General features: G+C 31.5%; 4 protein-coding genes across 7 annotated transcripts; 1 reads left to right on the forward strand and 3 right to left on the reverse strand.

Moving 5' to 3' along the window:
* Positions 1-3,791: 3,791 nt before the first annotated feature.
* On the forward strand, positions 3,792-7,040 carry Bm6333 (Uncharacterized protein; the record flags this gene model as incomplete). The annotated part of the gene is made up of 7 exons (XM_001901800.2): positions 3,792-3,863; positions 5,228-5,269; positions 5,565-5,613; positions 5,858-5,975; positions 6,290-6,424; positions 6,691-6,835; positions 6,975-7,040. 7 exons carry the CDS (start codon positions 3,792-3,794, stop codon positions 7,038-7,040), a joined length of 627 nt encoding a protein of 208 aa, XP_001901835.2.
* Positions 7,041-9,157: 2,117 nt separating this feature from the next.
* Positions 9,158-14,656, reverse strand: Bma-akt-1 (Uncharacterized protein; the record flags this gene model as incomplete). Of its 4 annotated transcripts, none has more annotated exons than XM_043081884.1 (11): positions 9,158-9,328; positions 9,506-9,653; positions 9,791-10,005; positions 10,115-10,243; positions 10,701-10,907; positions 12,895-12,960; positions 13,181-13,312; positions 13,700-13,891; positions 13,988-14,116; positions 14,363-14,471; positions 14,553-14,656. In XM_043081884.1, 11 exons carry the CDS (start codon positions 14,654-14,656, stop codon positions 9,158-9,160), a joined length of 1,602 nt encoding a protein of 533 aa, XP_042937818.1. The 4 variants fall into 4 exon arrangements, with proteins under 4 accessions (XP_042937818.1, XP_042937817.1, XP_042937820.1 ...); XM_043081883.1 differs by lacking the exon at positions 10,701-10,907 and adding an exon at positions 11,897-12,088; XM_043081886.1 differs by having other exon boundaries at positions 14,553-14,590.
* Positions 14,657-15,830: 1,174 nt separating this feature from the next.
* On the reverse strand, positions 15,831-19,225 carry Bm14671 (Uncharacterized protein; the record flags this gene model as incomplete). The annotated part of the gene is made up of 12 exons (XM_043081887.1): positions 15,831-15,928; positions 16,141-16,173; positions 16,453-16,545; positions 16,737-16,769; positions 16,930-16,962; positions 17,389-17,415; positions 17,527-17,580; positions 17,686-17,790; positions 18,255-18,390; positions 18,518-18,653; positions 18,727-18,917; positions 19,172-19,225. 12 exons carry the CDS (start codon positions 19,223-19,225, stop codon positions 15,831-15,833), a joined length of 993 nt encoding a protein of 330 aa, XP_042937821.1.
* Positions 19,226-19,646: 421 nt separating this feature from the next.
* On the reverse strand, positions 19,647-21,586 carry Bm12493 (Uncharacterized protein; the record flags this gene model as incomplete). The annotated part of the gene is made up of 5 exons (XM_043081888.1): positions 19,647-19,865; positions 19,996-20,265; positions 20,512-20,640; positions 20,886-21,100; positions 21,478-21,586. The coding sequence occupies 5 exons, from the start codon at positions 21,584-21,586 to the stop codon at positions 19,647-19,649; spliced, it is 942 nt and encodes a 313-aa protein (XP_042937822.1).
* Positions 21,587-21,956: the final 370 nt, after the last annotated feature.

Consider the following 21,956-nt stretch of genomic DNA (forward strand, 5'->3'; position numbering starts at 1 on the left):
TGTTTTCATATTTTGTTTGGATACTTTGCTGTATACATTTGTGTCCAAGCACTGATTTTTTTTTGCATACCATGCACAGTTATAGGTTTTCATTGTTTTCTATAGATTTTAAACAGACCAATCACCAAAACATTTTTTTTAAAGAAAACCACTTCTTGTTTCTATATATGGTTTGTTGGCTGATAACTGAGGTGTACTTCCCTTTTGTTCAATGCAACACATTAAAAAAAATGTCTACCTTCTTTGTTATCGACCAGTTAGTATAGCCTTATATTGCCACTTCACTATTGGAAAACTTCAGCATCAACTTACTAAAGCTTTAAAGATTATTTAGGAATGGTCCAACTAACTATCCTTTCAAATGCTTATTTTTACATTCCAAAATGACATTAATCTACCATAGCTTGAAAATTCAATAATTAGGTATTTGCTTCCTCAATTTCTTTTCATTTTTTCCTTTACTACCAGTGTTTTATCGACTTAGCAAGTTTCTTGTTCATTAAAGTGATGTATGGTTATTCAAATGTTTCATTTAACTTAGCTAATAGGACGTGGTTTCGCTACTCACATTCTTAAATACCACTACTTCATACATATAACTGAACCTCAGCCATAATCAGTTTGGAAATTTTATTTCTATTATCAGTTACTTTGCTAGTGACAAAGATAGGATCATCCGAAATTTGATAATGCTTTTTGAAATTCCAAATAAGTGTGTTGCACATTATGAGAGAGAGAAGATTAAATGTGTGTTATTCCTTTCTATTATTTCTGTTCTTTGCTGTATTCTACCAAACTATTTTGTATTCGTTGCACTTCTTAATAAAACAAAAAAAGAAGCTTTTGCACCTCAATTTAAAGCAGTTTGGATCATTAATTTGATCGGATGATCAACGAAAAAGCTTGTAAAAGCATTGGCATAAATGGATATTTCCATTAAAAAAGTATTCAGTGACATCATATTTCACTTCATGAATTAATTTAGGAAGGGAATTTGCTAACAAGAAATGAAATGGATAATAATTTCTGTCTTAGAGCAAGTGAGATAGATTGATTTAGAAATGAAAAATGAAAGGGAGTAATAAAAAGCAGAAATGAAATTGAAGTGAAAAAGTGAGATGAAACAAATTATGAACATGTAAATCAGTTAAGCAGATTCTCTTCTCCTTTACATTTTAAGTATAGTAATAACAGAAGATAACAAAGAAGGAGAAACTACGTAGGACGAAAGTATAATAATAATATGACAAATTCATTTGTCAAATGCGTCACTGAACAGTGAGATTTATTCCGTAAAGATTCATGTTTGTTGCAACTGCCTTATTTTAAGTTTATTGGGCTGGAAATGACATCATTTAAAGTCAGAGAGAGAATTTGATTTTAGCTTAACTGTTACTTTTATGGAGTTTGAAGTTCCTTTTCAAAATGCTTTTTATTTTGTTAAGCATAGTGCCCTGTCCCATCCAAATATTGTAAATGATTTTGCCACCATATTGATGATTTTAAACATATATTTAACAAAGTTTATATTGTAAATGTCTACTGCTTTAGGTACATTTTTTGATAATAAATTCTGAGGTTTATTAGTTTGTTCATTTTTTCATTTTTTGGAAAAAAATTTTTTAAAAAACCAAAAACCTAGGCTTATCATATCATGAAAAATAAGGTGCAAAGATACTTCAACGCAAATGGATGTAATTAATTAATCACTGCGCATTTAGGCAAATCATAAGAAATGATTTACTTAAATGCATCTCATTATGGAAATTCTCTAATAAATTTAAAGTTTGCTGCTATCACAAATAGGACGTAATGTTGCTTTTTCATTCTCATTCATTTAATTTTTCTTATTTCCAGCAAAGTCTTAACAAATCAACAAGTAATGGCTTAATTACTTCGGTTTATATTTTGAAGGACTGGTAATGAGAGGGTGAAAGCCGAAAAATATTTCCTGAACATTTTCTGCTTATTAAATTATTTGTTATTCCCTGATGAAATAAATTACACTCTCTTTCTTCTTTTTCCCAGGTCATGAAATTAAAATTCATATAGCTCAAAAGTCATGTAGTTAAATGAAGAAAATAGATTTTTTATGGATAGCATAGATAGTGGAGAATCGATTTTTTTTTAGTAGTAATTATGTCAATTTGAAAAAAAAACTGAAATTTCTTGCACATTTAAACTTGACCGATTTATACATATAAGAGAGCAAATTTCATATCTTTTCGACCGTGTGTTTTTAACTTCTGCAATTTTTTTACTGTATTTGAATTAAGTCCTTTAAATGATACAATTAAGGTTACTTTACTCTTCCAGTTTATATGCTACTTTAAGAGACTTTCGTTTGGTGGTAATCTTCTGAAAGATAGTTTTGCTTTTAGATTGCCTTTTCCACCGTTGCTACAGTTATAAATCAGTTTTGACCATATTTACAATAATTTCAATGAAATGGTCTGAGAAAAAACATTTAATAAGATTCTATTCCAACAACTGTGCTCATTCATTAATAAAGTGGCATATTGAGGAGAGTGTGTACATCTCATTTTCCAGTGCCTTTTTCGTTTTATGAAAGGGAATAGTAATTTAGCGAGAGTAAAAGAAAATTAACATCGATTCTTTTGAAAGGGTTTAGATTGCAAAAGAATATTTAAATTAAAATTTAGAGAAAGAAATAAGTGAAGAACAAGCAAACTAATTAAATGATATTATTTTCAGCTTTAAGCATGGGATCCTTTTTAATCAGAAGCAGTTTTCTGAGTTATTCTTGTGCTTTAATAGAATAATTTATTGTATTTTAATATACAATTATTATTAACGCAAAAGTATATTTGGATAACAAGCTCATACGTAAGATGTAATGATTAATTGTTTCCGTAAATCAGAAAGTTAAAGGTAAGTTGCAATCTTTCAGTTTTGTTTATTGATTGAGGATGTTGTCTGGGTTTTAAGATAAAAGTATTTCTCTCGAGAATGTCTTTATTTTCATTTAATACTTTTTTGTATCACAATGTCCTTTTTTCCGCAATATTTTCGTAATTACTAATTTGTAGAATAACTTCTTGAAGGCAGCAGCTGCAATAAAGCATTTTATCTGCAAAGTCTAAAATTTAGTCTAAGCTTTTACTTGGAGCTAACGATTGAGTCTGCAAGTAACTTTTGTTTTCAATTATCTTTTGTAGCATCTATTATTTGATCATTCTTATGCTAAGAATCACAAATGGTACGACAGACAACTATCATTTGACAGTAAGGATGGAATGGCTCGATATATTAATCATCATTTCAATGTTTTCTTTTTCTATTTTAAATGCATTTGTGATTGGGGACTTGAAGCAGAAGCTCTACTGATAGTGGCGGTAAGGACCTAAAACAAAGCAAAGCAGTCATTACTAGCAAACAAAACTGATGTAAACAATATCACTCAATTCTCTGCTGCATGCATAAATGATACGTTTATGAATTAATAAATTTTACGAAGCATATCTTACTGGCACTCCACTAATTTATTCAAATACAGAATGGAATGATATTGTGTACAGCTATTTTGTTCGTTTATGAAGAATGCTTTGGTGAATTCCTTGTCGGTAAAAATCAGAATTAAGTAAACCTACCCAATATTATTAATTCAATCTCTCTGTTCGTTAATGCACGTGCTGTCGTCAGTTAATCGTCCACATGTTCCGGTAAAGACTGATTTTTATAAGCTTTTGCAGAGTATAACTGACAGTGGCAAAAAATTTTTGCGAAAAAAAAAAAAAAAAAAAAAAAAAGAAACAGTAGAAGACGACAAAATGACTGCAAATGGTGATATACCGGAATCACTGGAGGAAATTAATTTGAAAATGAACGCAACAACGGATGAAGTAAGCTTAACTAAAATAATTAAGGAGTTCGCAGTGACATAATTTTGTTAACTGAAGTTATTGCTGAATTTTGGTTGCGGATATGCTACAACAACAAGTGAAATAAGCTTGTCATGTTTCTGTGATGCAAATCTAACATCTTTAGTAATGAAATCATAATTGTTAGTTGTAAATAATACTATCTATTAATTTCTAGGTTTTGCTGTATAAATTTGAAAAGGCAGAAGAATTAAAAAGCATGAAACTAAACCTATGACGAAACTTTCATTCTAATGTCTTCAGCAGGAAAAGGGACTTATATTATAGGTGAACGTACCAACATCGTTTTATATCCTTTCAAAAATAAAAAAGAAAAGTCTGCTTTTGCAATTTATATATTTATGTTGCTGAAAATTTTTTTTGAAAGCCTGTCTGTTTTTTTGTCGAAAAATTATGCAAGTTATTTTTGATCCTGTAGCAAAATTCGAAGTGTCTGTCGCATAGCCATCTCTATGTATTTTTTATCAAAAGAGGTGACACAAAAGATATAACCTTCTGCCAGATGAGTATTTTCGGTGTCATCATATCTGAGAAAGATATTAAAAATCTCACAGGTGCAGACGTGTCGTGACATGAGGCAGGGCCATTTTAGGTAAGATAAAGTTTGCAGTATGATGTATTCACTTCGTCATTCCTTATCGGCAAAATGAGCTGAGAGGTAATGATAAGATTTGATGATAACAAAGAAGGAACAGTGGATCAGATAAATCTTCATTTTTTGAAAAAGTCATTGGCAGTATGAAATCAGTTCCTTCTGTTTCTTTTTCATTCCTTCATTTGTAAAAGGCCTATTCAACAGCATTCATTCTGGGAGGATTTCATTGAGATTTTAAAGAAGAACAATCGCTGCCTGGTTGATCTTACTCTAATTAATAGTTGATCTCAGTCTAATAAATTTGAAACTAGAGGCTAAGAATTTGAGTGGTTTCATAATCGATTTGAAATTATAGACCTTTCTTTGCATAAAAAATCGTTTGTTTCTCAATTTTAATTAGACGTAAAGAAAATGAAAGAGCAGACAAATGATGGCTATGTTAAGACGACGAAGTTTTAGTAAACTAGTATCGTGAATAAGAATGTATTAAGAATATTCGCTAATTGTTAAAAATTATTTTTTTATTTTTACAATTAATGCAGTAATTTTTTGGGAAGAAATTAAGAAATCAACATTTACTATGACTGCAATAGGATGGTGGTACACAACTATCTTGTGGGTTTTGCAAATTTTTCAATTCAAATTTTTATTTTCGTCTTTGATTACTCACACAACTTAGATTTCCAAAAAGAAAAAAACTAATTTGAGAAAAGTTATGAAAATATTTCAGTCTTTGGAAGCAACAAGACGTATGCTGCAGTTATGTGAAGAGGTATGTTAATATATTCCGCAACTGAATTATGTTGCATCAAAAATCATTACTAATTATTATTCTGATTAAAAATTAATTCGAATATCTATTCAACATATTTGAACGAATATTTCTTCCATCTAGCAATAAATGATAATTCTAGCATCGATTGAAAGAGCTAAAATTGCTACTTCGCGATTAAAAACTTTTTTTAGAAAAATTTTACTTTACAAAAAAAAAAAAATGGTTTTGAGGAAGGAACTAAAACTTATAAGATGAGACAACACTACTTTATGAAATTATCTCATGGTTTCAGAGCAAAGAAGCGGGTATTAAAACACTTGTAATGTTGGATGATCAAGGAGGTACTCTTTTATGTAATTATCCTTTTACTGAAATCGTTTTTTCGCCATACTTTAATTTCCATCGTTTACAATCACAATTCTAAATTCTAATATTGAATTACAAATTAGAATAGAGTTAGGAGAAGAGAGATATGGGAAGAGTATCTAAATTAGAAAGAAGGAATATCATTGTAAATATATGTACTGGTGGAATATGATCAAAGATGAAATCATATAGCATTGTTATGTGCAAACAGAATTGCAGAGCAGCTGGAACGTGTTGAAGGAGGTTTAGACACAATCAATCAGGACATGCGTGAAGCTGAAGAGCACCTGAAGGGCATGGAAAAGTGTTGTGGTTTATGCACACTTCCATGTTTCAAGTTTGTTTTTGAAAAGCTTCCCGTCACCAGTATCGTGAATAAGATCTATTCGCTAATTTAATTATATGAGCAGTTCAAAAATTATAAATTAACCATCAGTAAGTCGAAAGTTCAGAACCTTTCATTTTTCACCATATCTCTGATATCTGAGTCACCATATTTTTAATATAAAAGTTTAACACAAGTATAACTCTCTGGATCCATCCATAATTAAGTATATTAATATTGATGAGAAAATTTCAATTCTTTATGATACGCTAAAAGTCACTCATTTATTAAAGAATTTCACAAAATTTCGCAAATCAAAATTGAAGGACCGAAGATTTCGAAAAAAACTCGGAATATGCAAAGGCGTGGAAAAAGGATGATGATGGAGGTGTAATTAGTGACCAGCCTCGGATAACTGTTGGCGACTCTGGAATGGGCCCTCAGGGTGGGTATATCACACGGTTAGTTAACTAATCTATTATTTAACATTCTAGTTAGCCCACGATTTTTTTTTCTCTTTCTAACCTTCACAGAACTTTCCAGAAAGTTCGTCACTCTCAAATAAGCTGCCACGTTTTCTTCTCTCAATTTTTCCGTTGGGAGCTTACTAAAATTCCTTCCAAACTAATTAAAAATTTTCGAATAATTCTAATTAGGTATGCTTAAGTAAACTAATGGTTTAAGTTAAAAATTTTACCACTTCATGAATGAAAAATGAAATATGCAGAATAACAAATGATGCGCGTGAAGATGAAATGGACGAAAATGTACAGCAAGTATCAACGATGGTTGGCAATTTACGTAATATGGCAATTGATATGAGCACAGAAGTTAGCAATCAGAACAGACAGTTGGATCGTATACATGAGAAGGTACACTGGTTACCACTTCTGCATTTTTATTTACAAAAACATACGCGTAAACTTTAGTCAACTCAAAATCCCGAAATCCATCACGGAAAGCAATTCACGAGATATTTTCCTTCCTGAATGAACCGAATACTAATTGCAGACTCAATCGAATGAAGTGAGAGTGGAGTCGGCTAATAAACGGGCAAATAAATTAATCACTAAATAATGTAAGTTTGCGGAAATTTCAGTTTAAAACTTATTCAAATCAGAAGCTTTGCTACTGTACATGTCTTCATGTGTTGTAAATTGCTGATATTATATATAATATAGGCCCAATCGTTTTGAAAATGCTTTTACTTTGAAAGGAAAAGGCAGGATAATAGAATCGATAATTGAATAATATTTGCCTGAAGAATGAAGTTTAAATCTTGTTGGTTATATCATTTCGAAAATTTTGTAAGGTCACTTTCAAATACAGAATTTACAAAAAAGTTAAATAGAAGCGCTTGGTTCCAAGGATTATTTAAACATGTGAGTGTCCACAATATCATTATTGTATACATTCTAACTTTGTCCTAAATCTGTATATGTTTATTAATTAATTACTACCATGAACTCTAATATGTACACTGACAGACAAATTCTTTTTTAAAATGATCTTAACGGTTAGACGATATTCACAACTGCATTATATCCAAGCAAGGTGCTCAGACTAATTTTAAGTTTTTGTATATTTATCTGTGCTTTTAGTTTCAGCAGCACCTTTAACAAAATTATCTACGATTAGTGTTATGTCTAAAAAAGGGAAATTCATATCCTCTAAAGAAAAGACAAAACACTTAGCCCGTTTTAATGCTGTGGTACGAAATATTTCTCACTTTGTCAAATTAAATGTTTTAAGAAGGGATACTTGTCCGTATCTTAGGTGCCGAATTTAAAAATAAGATTAAGAGTGAAATATAAATCAGTTCATCCAATATAGAATGTCCTTCCCTTTATCGTATGACCTACAATAAAATTTTAATAAATGTAGCCTAGAATATCGTAGTGAAGTTTGATATCAGTAATAGTAATTAGAAATCGACCAGTTCATGAATAACTTCCGGAGGTTGAGTGAAGGATAATATATTATACAATCACGAACACTACATTCAGTACAAAATGATAATGCGTTATATTTGCTCCATAAGTTTTCAATACTACGGTAATAAAATACGAGGCGAATCCGCATTCCAATCCTTTTTGCATAGCGAATTGGCAGATACATTAAAATGCATCTTAGAGGTTGATGTCACATAACTCTGACTTTGCAGCAAAAATACACCGTCCCACAGAAGTCATAAACTCGATTTAGTGATTGCCATTCCCTAGTCCTAATCATTAATCCTCATAATAGCATTCTAACAATTCTATTCCGCACTCGTTTTTACAAATGTTGTAGAAATGACATCCTCATTAATGTCCCAAAATGTAATTTTGATCCGAAAAAAACAGTGTAACATTTGAAATTCTTAATAACATTCGTTTCTTCTCATTCAAGTTCTTTATTTCAAAAAAAAAAGTCCAATGTCTTCGCTACATCAGACATTTAAAGACTTCGAAAAAAAAAAAAGACAGAAACAAATGTCCATATTTCATTTGCCCACATAGTAAGTACAAATTTAGCTCAATAAAAAATACTAATACAACATAAGAGGCAAATGAATCGACATTATATGCAAATTGGAAAAATGAAGTGAATACAAGCATGAACGAAAACAAAAGTAGAAAACACAAATAAATACCCTACGGTAGATCCAAAACAAAAAATTAGGTGCAATAAAATAACATCTAATGTCTCCCTTCGACCTATATATATTTTTTCAAATGATTAAAGTTAAACAAATTTCACGAAAACCAAGACCCGTTCAAAATCCTATGCTGTAGTAAGTCTCCGACAGAGAAAACACAACACATTAAAAATGAAGAAATACATATAAATTCGTAAAGATAGTACACGCAAAGTACACAACTACAGCGAAAATAAGGATAATACGAAACTTACAATTTGAATCCAAAAAAGGTAAATACAGCACCAATGTAACATTTTCCTGTACAATAAAATAATAAAATTTGCGAGATTTAGAATTATTTTCATAACTTATTTTTGACATATTTAGAGCCTACCAGTAAAATTATAAGACTAATGAATCACGAAAAAACGTAAGCAAAGGCCAAATCCTTTGCAGGATTATGCCCCGAAACAAAATTTAAAACAAAATTTAAAAATTCTGTAAGGAATTAACTCTGGACAAGTTTGTTCTACATTTATCCAATTCATTAATAAATTTAATGATATGATTATTATTCGAGTGCGTCCATTGTATCATTAACATTACGCAAAGGAGACGACACTGCATTGTGAAAAGAAAATTGTACAAAATTATTTTGCATTTCATCCATTTCATCAACTGTATCCAAAGGTCCTGAACGAACTGATGGTGGAGTAAGTTGTACTGGAGCCTGAGTAAATTCCTGCAAATAACCATATATATATATATATATATAACAAAGAAATTCTAATACTCCTTTAGAAAATTTGGACATACACTGCTTTTTAATATAAATATCCTGAGTTTTATTTTAACAGCAACATATTACCGAATAATATTATTATTTCATTTATGCAAAAATTAAGTGATAAGAAATAACCTTGTCGAAGTAACATGTATCAGTATCCGATTGAACGTTCGGCCTGAATGGAGGAGTGATTTCTTTCCGATACAACTTTTCCCAGTCGATATTATTAAAAAATTCGTGCTGCATAATTTCTTGCGCGTCTTCCGGTCCTCCACCAAGTCTAAATTGACTTATTTGAATTTTATTGTATTGATTAACACTAAAGAATAAATCAACACTTAAATTGATTTTCAGAGAAATAAAAGTTATTAGACAGTAAGATATTAAATTACAAGTGATTTGAATATTTTGCCTAACCTTTGATTCGGATCTTTAACCAGCAATCCAGTGAGCAAAGCTCTAGCTGGTGCTGTTAATTTTGATGGAAAACGTATAGCACCAGTAAGAATTAGCTCAAACAATTTTTCATGATCCTTTGAATAAAACGGTAAACGGCCACACATCATTTCATACATCACAACACCGACACCCCACCAATCCACTGCACGACCATAGTCATTATCTTCGAGTACCTATAAATCGAAAAAAGAATTCTGTTTTAAATAGAAATGGTCTTAAATAAAATAACTAATCATCTTCAAAAACAGCGTATTAACAGTAATTTTTATGCAAGAACACTACCTCGGGAGCTAAATATTCTGGTGTACCACAAAAAGTCCTTGTTCGATCACCGAAGGATATGTCTTCCTTACACAAACCAAAATCGGCTATCTTTATATGGCCATCTTTGTCCAGAAGCAAATTTTCTAACTAAAATTTCGAAAGCCACATTTAGAATTATTTAAATATTTGATGGAACTCGAAAGTGGCACAGCATTAACGACACAGACTTTGCAGCATAAAACAACGCTTAAAACCGAAACAATTTTTAAGTAACTTATCGGTATTTTTACTGCTGAATTCCAATTCACCCAAAACACTTCCCGTTCCCCTTTGCAATTGAAAAATTAGCGTTGCTCTAAGCTACATGCAGTAATTACATGCGAACAAAGAAACTGAGGAAAAAGTACACCAAAACGTAGAGTTCAAATATATGAATTTCTGAAATTTTTGATTTAAAATGAACAGAATTTTATCTGTTTTAAGAATCCAAAGCATAAGATTCAGTGTAATCAGTCAAATGTGCTTCCCAAGGCATCCTATTCAGCCTTCAATGTTTGAAAGTGCGTGTGCATTTGATTTAGCCTCTTCTATAACAGCATCAAACCTTCAGATCTCGATAAATAATATTGTTTGCGTGCAAATAGCCAACTGCGGAGACGATTTCAGCACCGTAGAAGCAAGTACGTGATTCACTGAATCCTGCTCTTTTCAACTGTACTTCCTTATTAAGGTGATAATAAAGATCACCGCCAATTGCAAATTCCATAACAAAGCATAGTCGATCACTGGTTTGAAATGAATATCGTAGTTCCTACACAAAACTGCTTTTCTCACTTTCGTAAACGGTTCCATTGAGAAATTCATCAAAAGATTAGGAATTTTCCATTTTTTAATGTATGCTTTTGAATTTTTGGTACTCACAAATTTTGATAAGAGAAAAACTAAAAATCAGTAAGCCAATTTTGAAAGAATATGAAAAATATAGAATCCACGATATTTTGATACTAAAACGTAAAATTTCGATGGCCAATACGACCCATGTCAATTCATCATAAAACATATCATGAACAAAAATAACCCATTTTACAGCTTCCAAAGACAACAGTCTAGAAAAGTGGAAAACACTAAATTAAAAACATAGACTACGATGATGTAGTACAAAAATTTGCAAAGAGACGTTTGAAACATGAAATCTTCAATATTTCTATAAAATGTCCATAATCCGATGAAGAAAAGGAACAAGCAGTGCAATTAGTGTTTTAAAATTAATTAAGGCATGCAAAAAATCATAATAAAACTTTTCAGAAAAGTGTAGATCTGAGTGCAACCAACAAAGTGCTTTAAATTTTTTGAAGGATAAATCTATTAGATTTTTCCTTCTCAAATACTTAAACTTATTATCTAATATTATTGGAAGTTTTTCAAGGAATCCTTTTTCCAAGAACCGATATAAGCAATCACTTGCAATGAAAATACTCCAGAAAGAATGCTCCAGAAATGGTTTTTTGAACAAGTGAGAAAAGAAATAAAAAGCACATCTAGTAGTTAATTCTCCTTAGCCATCAAATACAAAAGCCATCAATTCAAAGATCTATCTATTTCGCTTGAGCCAGTGTTCTAGCAGACCTCCATAAAACTGTATAATACAAAAATAACGTGTGCAAAAAATGGTTATGAAAAAGCGAAAAAAGTAGCAACTAATTATGACTATTTTTGTGAAAAACAAAGTACTAAAAAGTGGATCGAAATTATCGATAAAAGAGATCCTTTGTGCAATTCCAAAGGATGTGAAGTACTAACCTTCATATCCCTATAAACAATGCATTGTTCATGCAGGTAACCAAGTGCAAGGATAATTTCAGCGCCGTAAAACTGTGTTCTGGTTTCGCTAAAGATCCGATTCTGTTGTAAGTGGAAAAATAATTCACCACCATTCGCAAATTCCATCACGAAACACAAATGAAAGGGCGTTTGGAAACTGTACTTCAGCTGCTAAAACAAACAACTACAACATACACAGAAAAGTATATAACTTTTGCACAGACAAAGAGGATAACATTCATGTGAAGGTTTCTTCTGCGAGAGAAAAATTCATTTTTTTTCAAAATGAATCTAAGATTGAATGAATCTTCCCTCCTTATCCCATTATAATTTGGAAGAATCTGAATATATATGAATATAGAGAAGAATAAATGACTAAAATGACACGAATACAAAAGACACAAAAGAATAGAGCAGTGGAACACAATCTCATTATTTCTCTTCGCGTGGAAAATAGTATAACTTGTAAATAATTTTATGGAATGAGTTTCTGAGTTGAAAAATAAGAACCATCGCAAAGCAAGCTGAAGAAAACTTTAAACTCTAATTAACTAAGATAAACATTTTTCTTACCAATGAATGAAGTCTTAATTATTCATTGGCAAGAAAAATGCGAGATTACTTATCAACATAGAAAGCAGAAAGAACTGAAACAGAAGAGTAAAAGATAGAAACCTAGTAAAAAATTAATTTCTATCAAATGAATAATCCAGCTGATAACCAAATAATATTGATGAGTCATGCTTAAATTACTTTTTAGCAGCAAAAATATTTTTGGAAAAAAAAACATGTTGAGCAATATCAACGAAAAGTAAAACATGAAAAGGTTTTAAAAAAAGCAAAACCCGGAAGCAGCAAAATAGAATCTATAAAAATTTTGAATTTTCCATATCCCAGGCAATAAAAATATATATTACATGGCCATTGAAACACATCCCAAATAAATATCCTGATAAAAATTTTTCAGATATACTAACAGTTAGAAACGGATGTTTGCATCTTTGTAACACACGATTCTCTGTTAAAGTATGCGCCACTTCATCCTGAAAACAGTCGTACATTTACTACGGCTTATTACTTTTCCAATTATATCTTTTTTATAATAAAGATCCAGTGTATCGGTGACTCATATAATACCAGAAATATTACAATGACTCTGACATTAGTTAAATGCAAGCAAAAAGTGAGCACAACTATAACAGCTAGTTCTGCAGACCTTTGAGATCTGAGATATTTACTCTACTAATTTGAATAACAGCGGACCTTTTGAATAATGACTTCTTTCTTCAATATTTTGATTGCATAAAGTTTCCTTGTTCGTTGTTCTTTACACAAGATTACTTTACCAAAAGTACCTTTACCTAGTACTTTCAGGAATTCGAAATCTTCTAAAGACTGCAATGAGAAATAATTGAAAATTATTATAACAATCTGAATAGAGTGATATAAATTTCTAAGTTGCAGTAGCTAGAATTACAAGGGATACCAAACATATTCTGCCAGTAGGTTAACTGCGAAGTATGCAGATGATGCATACAACACATCAGCTAGTCAAATATTAGTCAAACAAAATTCCTGATTTTATGGGATTTCCGCTAACGAACAATAACTTACCCAAACTGATATATGTATATCATTCATTATTGATGGCTGCTCTACCAGCATACAAAATTTTACATAAGCAATATGATTAAGCATCATGCTTTGGTCTTTTTTTTTTTTGAAAAAAAAAGCATATGACATTACTAAGAGCCTCTTTTAAACAAATTATATGAAAGTTACGATCTTATCTCTTCGTGCAGCTTCTGCAGCATCAGCCATACTCATCATATCTCGTCCTCCACTGTTCACTGACATTTTGAGTTGCTCATGCGTAGTTGTTATCTGACGATTTACTTCGGACAGAATACTAGATTCTTCCATTATTTCTGTATCCATTTCAGATTCCGACTCCTTAAGCGAGTCCGAAACAACCTAAATATCTGATACAAATCTGGATAGAAAGTAAACGAGTAATGGGTCTTGATAATTATTTTATGCATAATCGTAAATCGAATGAAAGACGGAAACCTTTATTGCATTAATCCATCCCTCACGTATTTCGGCACTCTCAGCATTAAACATTCTTTCAATGACGGTTGTCCACTGCAGGCCACGAACTAGGAATGTGTTTGGTTTTGGCCTTTCTACTTTCATCAACTAAAACAGAAAGCCTTTAGTCGAAATAATCTTTTGGATTAATTCAACAATTTATATTGAAACAGGCCTATAAGCTTAGAAGATCTTACCCTAGATCTGCATAATAAATGGCATTTAATAATCTAATCAAAATTCAAAATAAGACATCAACCTATAACCTTTCGAAATCACTCTCGATGATAAACAAATTTTTCGTTAAAAAAGCAAAAACGAATCAAAATTTCAGAAAAGACCAAATCCAGTTACCTGAACATTTTTAACTGTAAAATCATTCAATGGATCGGGAAGTGGCTGGTCTGGATCAGGTTTCGCTCTGAACCCTAACAAAGCACCATCCTTGAAAAGAACGAAATATCTGCAAAAGCGAAAAAAAACCTTACATCCCAAAACTACAACCAATATAAATCTCCTCATTACTGATTAATAGTATTCTTACCTTGGCCTCCAATTCTTGATGTGCTCGCCTCTCTTCATCAGCCATCCTTCATGTACTGCTTCACCAAGTTTTTGAGACTTAATACTTATGTTTTCAGTAGACATACCACTTTTTTCTTGATGAATATCTTTCTAAACATATCTTCCTTAAGGAGCGCCATATACAGAGTTGTCTGTGAAGAATTATGGAAAAAATGTGGGAAAAATGAAGCATGAAGCAACTGTGTAGGAAACATTGCCAAATCATTCTTTAAGATATACATCAAAACAAGAAAACAATATCACAATAAATGATGAACAAGTATTTTTGCTGGAAGCTTTTACTTTCCCTTAGTCACCCACTCAATCCAATTCATGCAATGGAATAAAGAGAATATTGGGAAAAGTGAGATATTTAAGTAAGGAAAGGATAAAAAAAAAAAAAAAAAAACTAAGAATTAAGAACTGTCTTGTCTAAAAACTACGAATTGTTCGATCTCTCTCAAAACTAAATACAACTAACTAAAAATCCTTCCCCTTGCTCAGATAAACACATCTCTCCACCTACTAATGAAAGTACCTCCGTCGTGGCTATGGCCATCCAGGATCACAACGCAACACCACGATCCCATCCTTATGAATATTTCTGTATTTCTTTCGATCGATTGTTCGTTCATTTGCTCGATTTGGCGTGTAAGATGTTCATCTGCTTCAAGTCATCCTTTACATTTTTCCGTTCTCTGTTTTTGTTTACACTTATTGGTATCTAATCTTTTGCTTACGAAGCTGTTTTAGTTTTTATAATGCGTTTTACTGCACTATAACATAGCTAGGCATTTATCAATTTTAAATTCAGTTTGTGTTATACTAAGATTGGTTTGGTTGGTCAGACCTATTATACAAAGATTGGTTTGGTCAAACTATGAAGCAATATGGGAAAGACAGATTTTTAAAATAGGCCATTTTCATTATATTTCTGTCGATTTAGAGATGCCACAGAATTTTAAAATAACAATTTTAATACACAGTGCACAGGTGGACTACAAATTAAAATATCATCTATCTTCTTTTGGTACTTTTCAAGCTGAAAGGAGGATTATTTTCGCTACAGCTGCTTCGAAATAAAAAATGAAACAATTATTTTAACGGTAAATACATTTTTACTACTAACATAAGTTAAATATGACTATTTGGAATATAGAAGACTGAAAAAGGATTCTTTGGAACTCAGATAATTTTCCAATTATTTGTTTGTCAAAAGTTTTATCATTAGCCTGATTGCTTGACTAAAAAAGTGAAATTATTTGCCTTTTTCTTGAAAAACTTTCCCATTTTCCATACCGACAAGTGTTTGATAAGCTGGATCTGCTTGATCTACCACACCGCCTATTGTCGGTGCTGCAGTTCAGTTCATTGGAATGAATTTAAAAGAAGTATCTGTGTTTTTTAATCTTATTTCTTTTTTGACTGTATAGTTAGATCGGTCACACAATTACAGCTTGGTGGAGTTCAAGACCGACGAAAGCATATCGTTGTTTTATTTCTCAACCACTCTAAAGTTCTAAGTGATGATTTTCAAAGTATTATATAAATTGAAATATAAAAATTACGCTTAATTTCTTGTGTTTCCTGTAGCTTGCCTTCTGCAAATAACAGTTAGATCAGACATAAAATTGCAAATTATCAATGGAATTTCCCCAGTTCTTCAAATTGAAATAAATTTGCTCTAAGAAGCTGAGCTTATGAAACATGAACTATGGAATAGTACGATATAGCAAGTGAAATTGGCCATCATTAAGAATTGAATGTTGTAATTGCAGCTGTTCAGAAATCTGAATTCGATTTGTATCAGTAATGAGCACTGAAACTACGGCGATATTGGATATAATTTGTCCTGTTTAATTTGAATTAAATCAAATTACCTTTTTTTTCAGAGAAAATTTTTTCGTTATCCATGCCAACAAGAGTTTGATACTTGGGATCTGCTTCATCCACCATACCACCAACTGCTGGTGCTGTTCATTTTCAAATAAAGCAAATATTAGATTAAATTAAACATATTAATTTAGAACTATTTCTTCAAGCTTTTCAATAAAATGCTTCCGTGCCATTTGTTATATACTTTTAAGCAGGATAAAAATACTAAAATATTCCTTTCAACGAATTTAATTTTTCAATATATATGCAGCATTAATAATGAGCTAGCCTTTAATCTGTTGTGTTGGTGCAATTGCTGATCCTATAATTGCTTTGTATAATACAGTAATAAAATTTCACTTGTCATTTTAAAATTTCGTTAAATTTCTTTTTTCCTTTTTTTTTTTTTTTTTTTTTTTTTTTTTAATGAAAAGTAAACCAAAATTTTAAGCAAGTGTTAACAGAATAAAGAAACAGCTCACTTTTTGAAGTTTTTTCTGGTACTTTTTTATTTGCTGAAAAGTTGATTGCATGTTATTTAGAATGTTAGAATTATTTGCAAATTTGACTCTACAACTTTAATGTTCATACTTAATTTTCTTATAAATCCCTAATTCCATGAGTCTAAAACACATTTTGGGGATTAGTATAAGTTTACAGAAAAATATTGTCACTGGGCACTGTGGCCTGTCGCTTATAATGACTAATCTAAATCAAAACTACCAATCAATTAGGAATACCGAACGAAAGACTGGATATGTCTCCGTTTTCCATAAATTCCATCGCACGGTATAAATGACAAAGAATTGTAAAATAAAGATGCATTTCTTAACATATTCAGCTAATTATTTTTGAATTGCAGCACAAGATGAAATAGAAGACAGGTAATTTGATTATGTTTTTCACCCAGAATATTGAATATAAGGAATAAAGAAGCTTACCTTTTGGTACGTTCTCATAATGATTATCTGCAAATCTTATAGAATTTAGGAAATTATACTGGTAATTTGTTTCAGACTGTAAATCCATTTTCATTTCAAAGAAATATGTCTTTAAAAAGCATCCAGGAAATCAATTACCTTCATCTGGCTTTTCGGAAGACGGAACTGGAGCTGGTCTAGGGGTATTCTTTTCTGTAAAAAATACCATACCATATTATATACAGTTTCGATTCTTTTGCTGTCTTATGGATCACTAAAAATTTTTCATCAAAAGTTCTTAAAAATAGGAACATATACCGCCGCCTTTTTTGGTGGTAAAAACTTCATCGCCTATCCCGCACATTGTTTCATATTGTGGTTCACTTTCTGATTTTACCACTTCTTCGACCATTTTTCTTTCTTCTGCAAAATTTGATGAAATCAAATGTTCAATCACTTCATTACTTGAGAACTAATATTTAATGTTATGACATTAAGTAGTTACACAGAAATTAAAAAAATTAGTTGATTCAGTAAAGTAGTTACAAAAGATAAGCAAGTTTTTTTTTTTTTTTTTCTCAAATAAGGTCAGTAACATTTAGTAACAAAACTACTATAAGACTTATTTAAGAACAAACGGAAGAACTTATAAAAAACAATAACTGTACTCTAAGGAATTTGTTACAAGATTTTGGAGTGTTTTCATCTGGCACTAGTAATTCAAGTCAATGTATCAAGACAAAATTAAAATTTAGAAATTAAAAAAAAATTAGTTGATTCAGTAAAGTGTATTCATCTAGATTTTATATTTAAGAAATCATTAAAAAATGAAGCTATATTTGTAGAAGTAAAAGCGCATAACGGTATCCTTAATAACTTAGAAGTACCATTAACAACTTCTTGAACAAATTTCTGTCGTTCATTTTGGACTGTTCCAAATGCGACACCAATTTCTTCACACAATTTCCTCTGTAATTCTTCCGACAGTTGACGTGTTCCAAGACGCGACTCGAGCGCACAAACCTTTAATATCCCAAAACATTCTTAGGAAAGTACTCTCACCGCCATGCTAGTATTCTACTCTGAATTGTATGATGAGTAATTGATAAGAAAAAAACTGTAGTTACAGCTACAGGAAACAAAAATAAACCTTGGTATTGAGAAGAATGAGCTGACGAGTGATACCCCATCTCATATAGATAAAGATATGTAACATAATGATCAGACAAACAAATGTTGCCAATGCCACTATTACTGCTGATGTTATCAGAATTGTAGCATATGATCTGAAGTATGCTAAACTATATTTTTCACAGAGGGTTTGGTCTAAAAATTTCGTACGTTAGTAGCGTGGCTTACTTTATTTCTGCTTCAACAAGTTGTCTTCTGGAACGTTTTATCAATTTTCTTTCATGTAAGTTAGAGTGTGCTGGTAGCTCATAATTCTCAACAATTTCCGTTGCTCCTACAAAATTATCGATGAATATGGAAAGATACATTCCATCCACAAAATTTTCGACAAGTGATTCCCCATTTTTCCATAATCTTTCCTAAAAGCAATAAAATCGTTGTCACTTATCCGTATTAAATATTAGTAATGTTGTATTTCTTTCAAAGTTTCTAATAGCCTAATTGCTAGCATTGAGCTATGAACCGCAAGATATCAAACAATGACAGCACTAATATTTCCATCAATCCCACAATTCAATGAAAGAAATTACGAAGTTTAATTGGTCATGGCCATAGTCAATAATTTTTCAATCAAAATATTTGTAAATCAAAGAACAGTTCCCCAAAAGAATACCTCAGAAATGATTATTAGCACGAGCGTTATTGTTTTAATGAAGTTTAAATACATTCGCAAATAAGATCTTCAGCACGTATTGTCACACGAATCCGTCACTCAAGTAATAAATGGTATCAATGTCATTTCAACCACATTTATATCTGTTTCGATAATTGAAATATTAAAATGTTTGCTTTTATGTAAATTAGAGTAACAGATAGAAAAACTGTGAATCGTTCTTCAAGTAAATTAACATTCAGTAATTCAAATTTAATATGATTTTAAGAAATTACATAATCGAAATTGACTTTTGAGATCTCTAAATTAGTCAAATTTGGTAAGACATCAGTTGGTCAGTGAATCATTTTATTTCAACTGATACCAAATGCATCCAATTTTCAAGGAAATTTTTTTCTTTTTTGAAAGAAACATCAACAACTGACATTCAATGTCTTTTATTACTCTTTACTATTACATAAGGAAAGCAAGATAATCAACATTTGCCCATGGAAGTTGGTATAATTCTGGCAGTAGCTCGGCCTATGGTTGGCCTTAAAATCTGGAATGAGCACAAAAGATTTTGGTCCACGGACATTACAGCTGCCGCATTGTCAAACTGCCCACAGTAATGAGGTGCGGAAAATATCGTGACACATTTACGGCCTCCAAAAAATTCATATCCATCTTGCACTACTTGATGAGCACGAGCCACCTGTACAAAACTTCATCAAATTTTCTAGCCAAAAAGAAAAATTATATTAAAGCACAGCTCTAAATCATTATTTCATCTGTTTTCCAGTCTTATTATTGGTTTTGCGAAAAATGAAAAGGAATTTTCTTACCATATCAATATTTAATTCTTTACACAGTGCAGCCAAAATATCAGCTCCAAATCCAAAAGAAGCCCCTCGCATATTCATTTGAAATCCGCTAATACCTATTACCGGATCTGCCCACAGTAAATCCATTTCCAGTGATGGACTTGTGATATCGACTGGTCTTTTAATTTCTCGCAACTGCTGAAGGCTTTTCAACTGCGGCGATATACCACCATGCATGCACAGTATACGTTCACCAACCAATGCCGTTAATGGCATGCATTGAAATGTGTCCTGCAAACTCAGCCGTTTTGAAAATCGAAACTGTTTAAATGTATCATTCATCCCATATTTCTGATTTTGCAAGTTGAAGTAACTCATAACTGACGGGTATATTTTTTAATTCTTTCGATATTATTTAAAATTAAATATTGATTGGTTCTGTCCAGTTCTCATATGAAAGTTTTTTTAAACCTAGAAAAATCCATTTCAATATTTGAGAAAAGAAATTCTAAAAAGAAATTTGATAAATTCTTGAACCTGAAATATTTGCCATAGGTGAACTGAATTAAAACGACGTATACATTCTTCATAAAAGCCATATACGCGATTAACATTTGCACATTCATGGTTCCCGCGGAGTAGAAAGAAGTTATTTGGAAATTTCACCTACGTGAAAATTTTCAACTTTCACCATTGCCACAATATATCGCGAGAGTTGATAGCTCATTTAAATAATTATTTTAATATGTAGTTTCAAGTATTGCAAATAAATTGGTTAAAATTATTTAAACACTGCACTTCCTAACTGCTTTAATTAAAACTTACTTATGTTTTGCACGACTTTTTGAAGATTACTTTCATGAATGAATTTTAGCAAAATCGAAACATTTCTGATGACAAATGATACAAACTTTGTAACAAAATAGTAATATGATAGTTTCGAGATTTTGATGTCCACGATCTATGTAATCCCCTAAGAATAAGTAATTGGCAAGGGGAGGAAAACCGCCACGACCGAATATTCGTAATAAGTCGCCGTATTGACCGTGCGTATCACCACAAATACGAACCGGTGGATCGATTTCTATTAGCGATGGTTGTGCTATGAAAATGTCGCGAGCTTTACCTAAATTTAAGGATATTGTGGAATTTGTTGAATTTGAGAAAGTCTTATCCTAATGGCTGACACATCAGCAATGTCACTAACAATATTCAAAATCTGGTTTCTCAGCTAAAAAACGAAAATCTAACTGTTAATGAAAACAACAAAACTGCTCTTCTCTTCCGTTTCATCTCAAAATCCATGCATAATTCATTAGATTAGTTTTTCCATCAGGATTTAGAGTTTGCATTTCCATACGAAAGTTGACCCTTCCTAATGTCGGCTACTCTATGTAAAGTCTGATTCATATATTCCAAGTTGAAAACCTAACTGAGGATACCACGTAAACCGAAAACCCTATTAAGGATACCATACTGACCTAGCATTTAAAAAGAACTTACGGCAAAGTGATGCGATTTCAGGCTCACGAACAGTTTTCGTGAGACCTTTAGCTGGCTGTCCAACGTTCAACAGTCGTAAAATTAAATCGTTAATATTAATTTCCGACATTTTTAGTTTTCGAACTAAAAATTTTAGACGAACTTTGTGTTACTTTGAAGTTGAATCATAAATACCTGCTACTTACACTCTTAACCCATATTGTATGCAAGTCGGCTTAGTTAATTCATCATTATTCGACTTTGCAAAACTTCTAATGAGCACAGACCCGAACTTCTATGTAAATCGTAAAGCTTACATAAGTTATTACATTTTTATGAAAATTTTGTCATGAAGTTCACCTGCGCTGAGCCAACCCTAACAATGACAGTTTCACCTTCTATTTGGAATCTCCTGCATTCTTGGTAAGGTAATTTGCATATTCCATTCCGACTAATCCTACTGTGTTAGCAAAAAAAAAAACAAAAGTTGTGGAAGCATT

The sequence above is a fragment of the Brugia malayi genome, assembly GCF_000002995.4.
Source record: "Brugia malayi strain FR3 genome assembly, contig: Bm_v4_Chr4_scaffold_001, whole genome shotgun sequence".
Classification (NCBI taxonomy): Eukaryota; Metazoa; Nematoda; class Chromadorea; order Rhabditida; family Onchocercidae; genus Brugia; species Brugia malayi.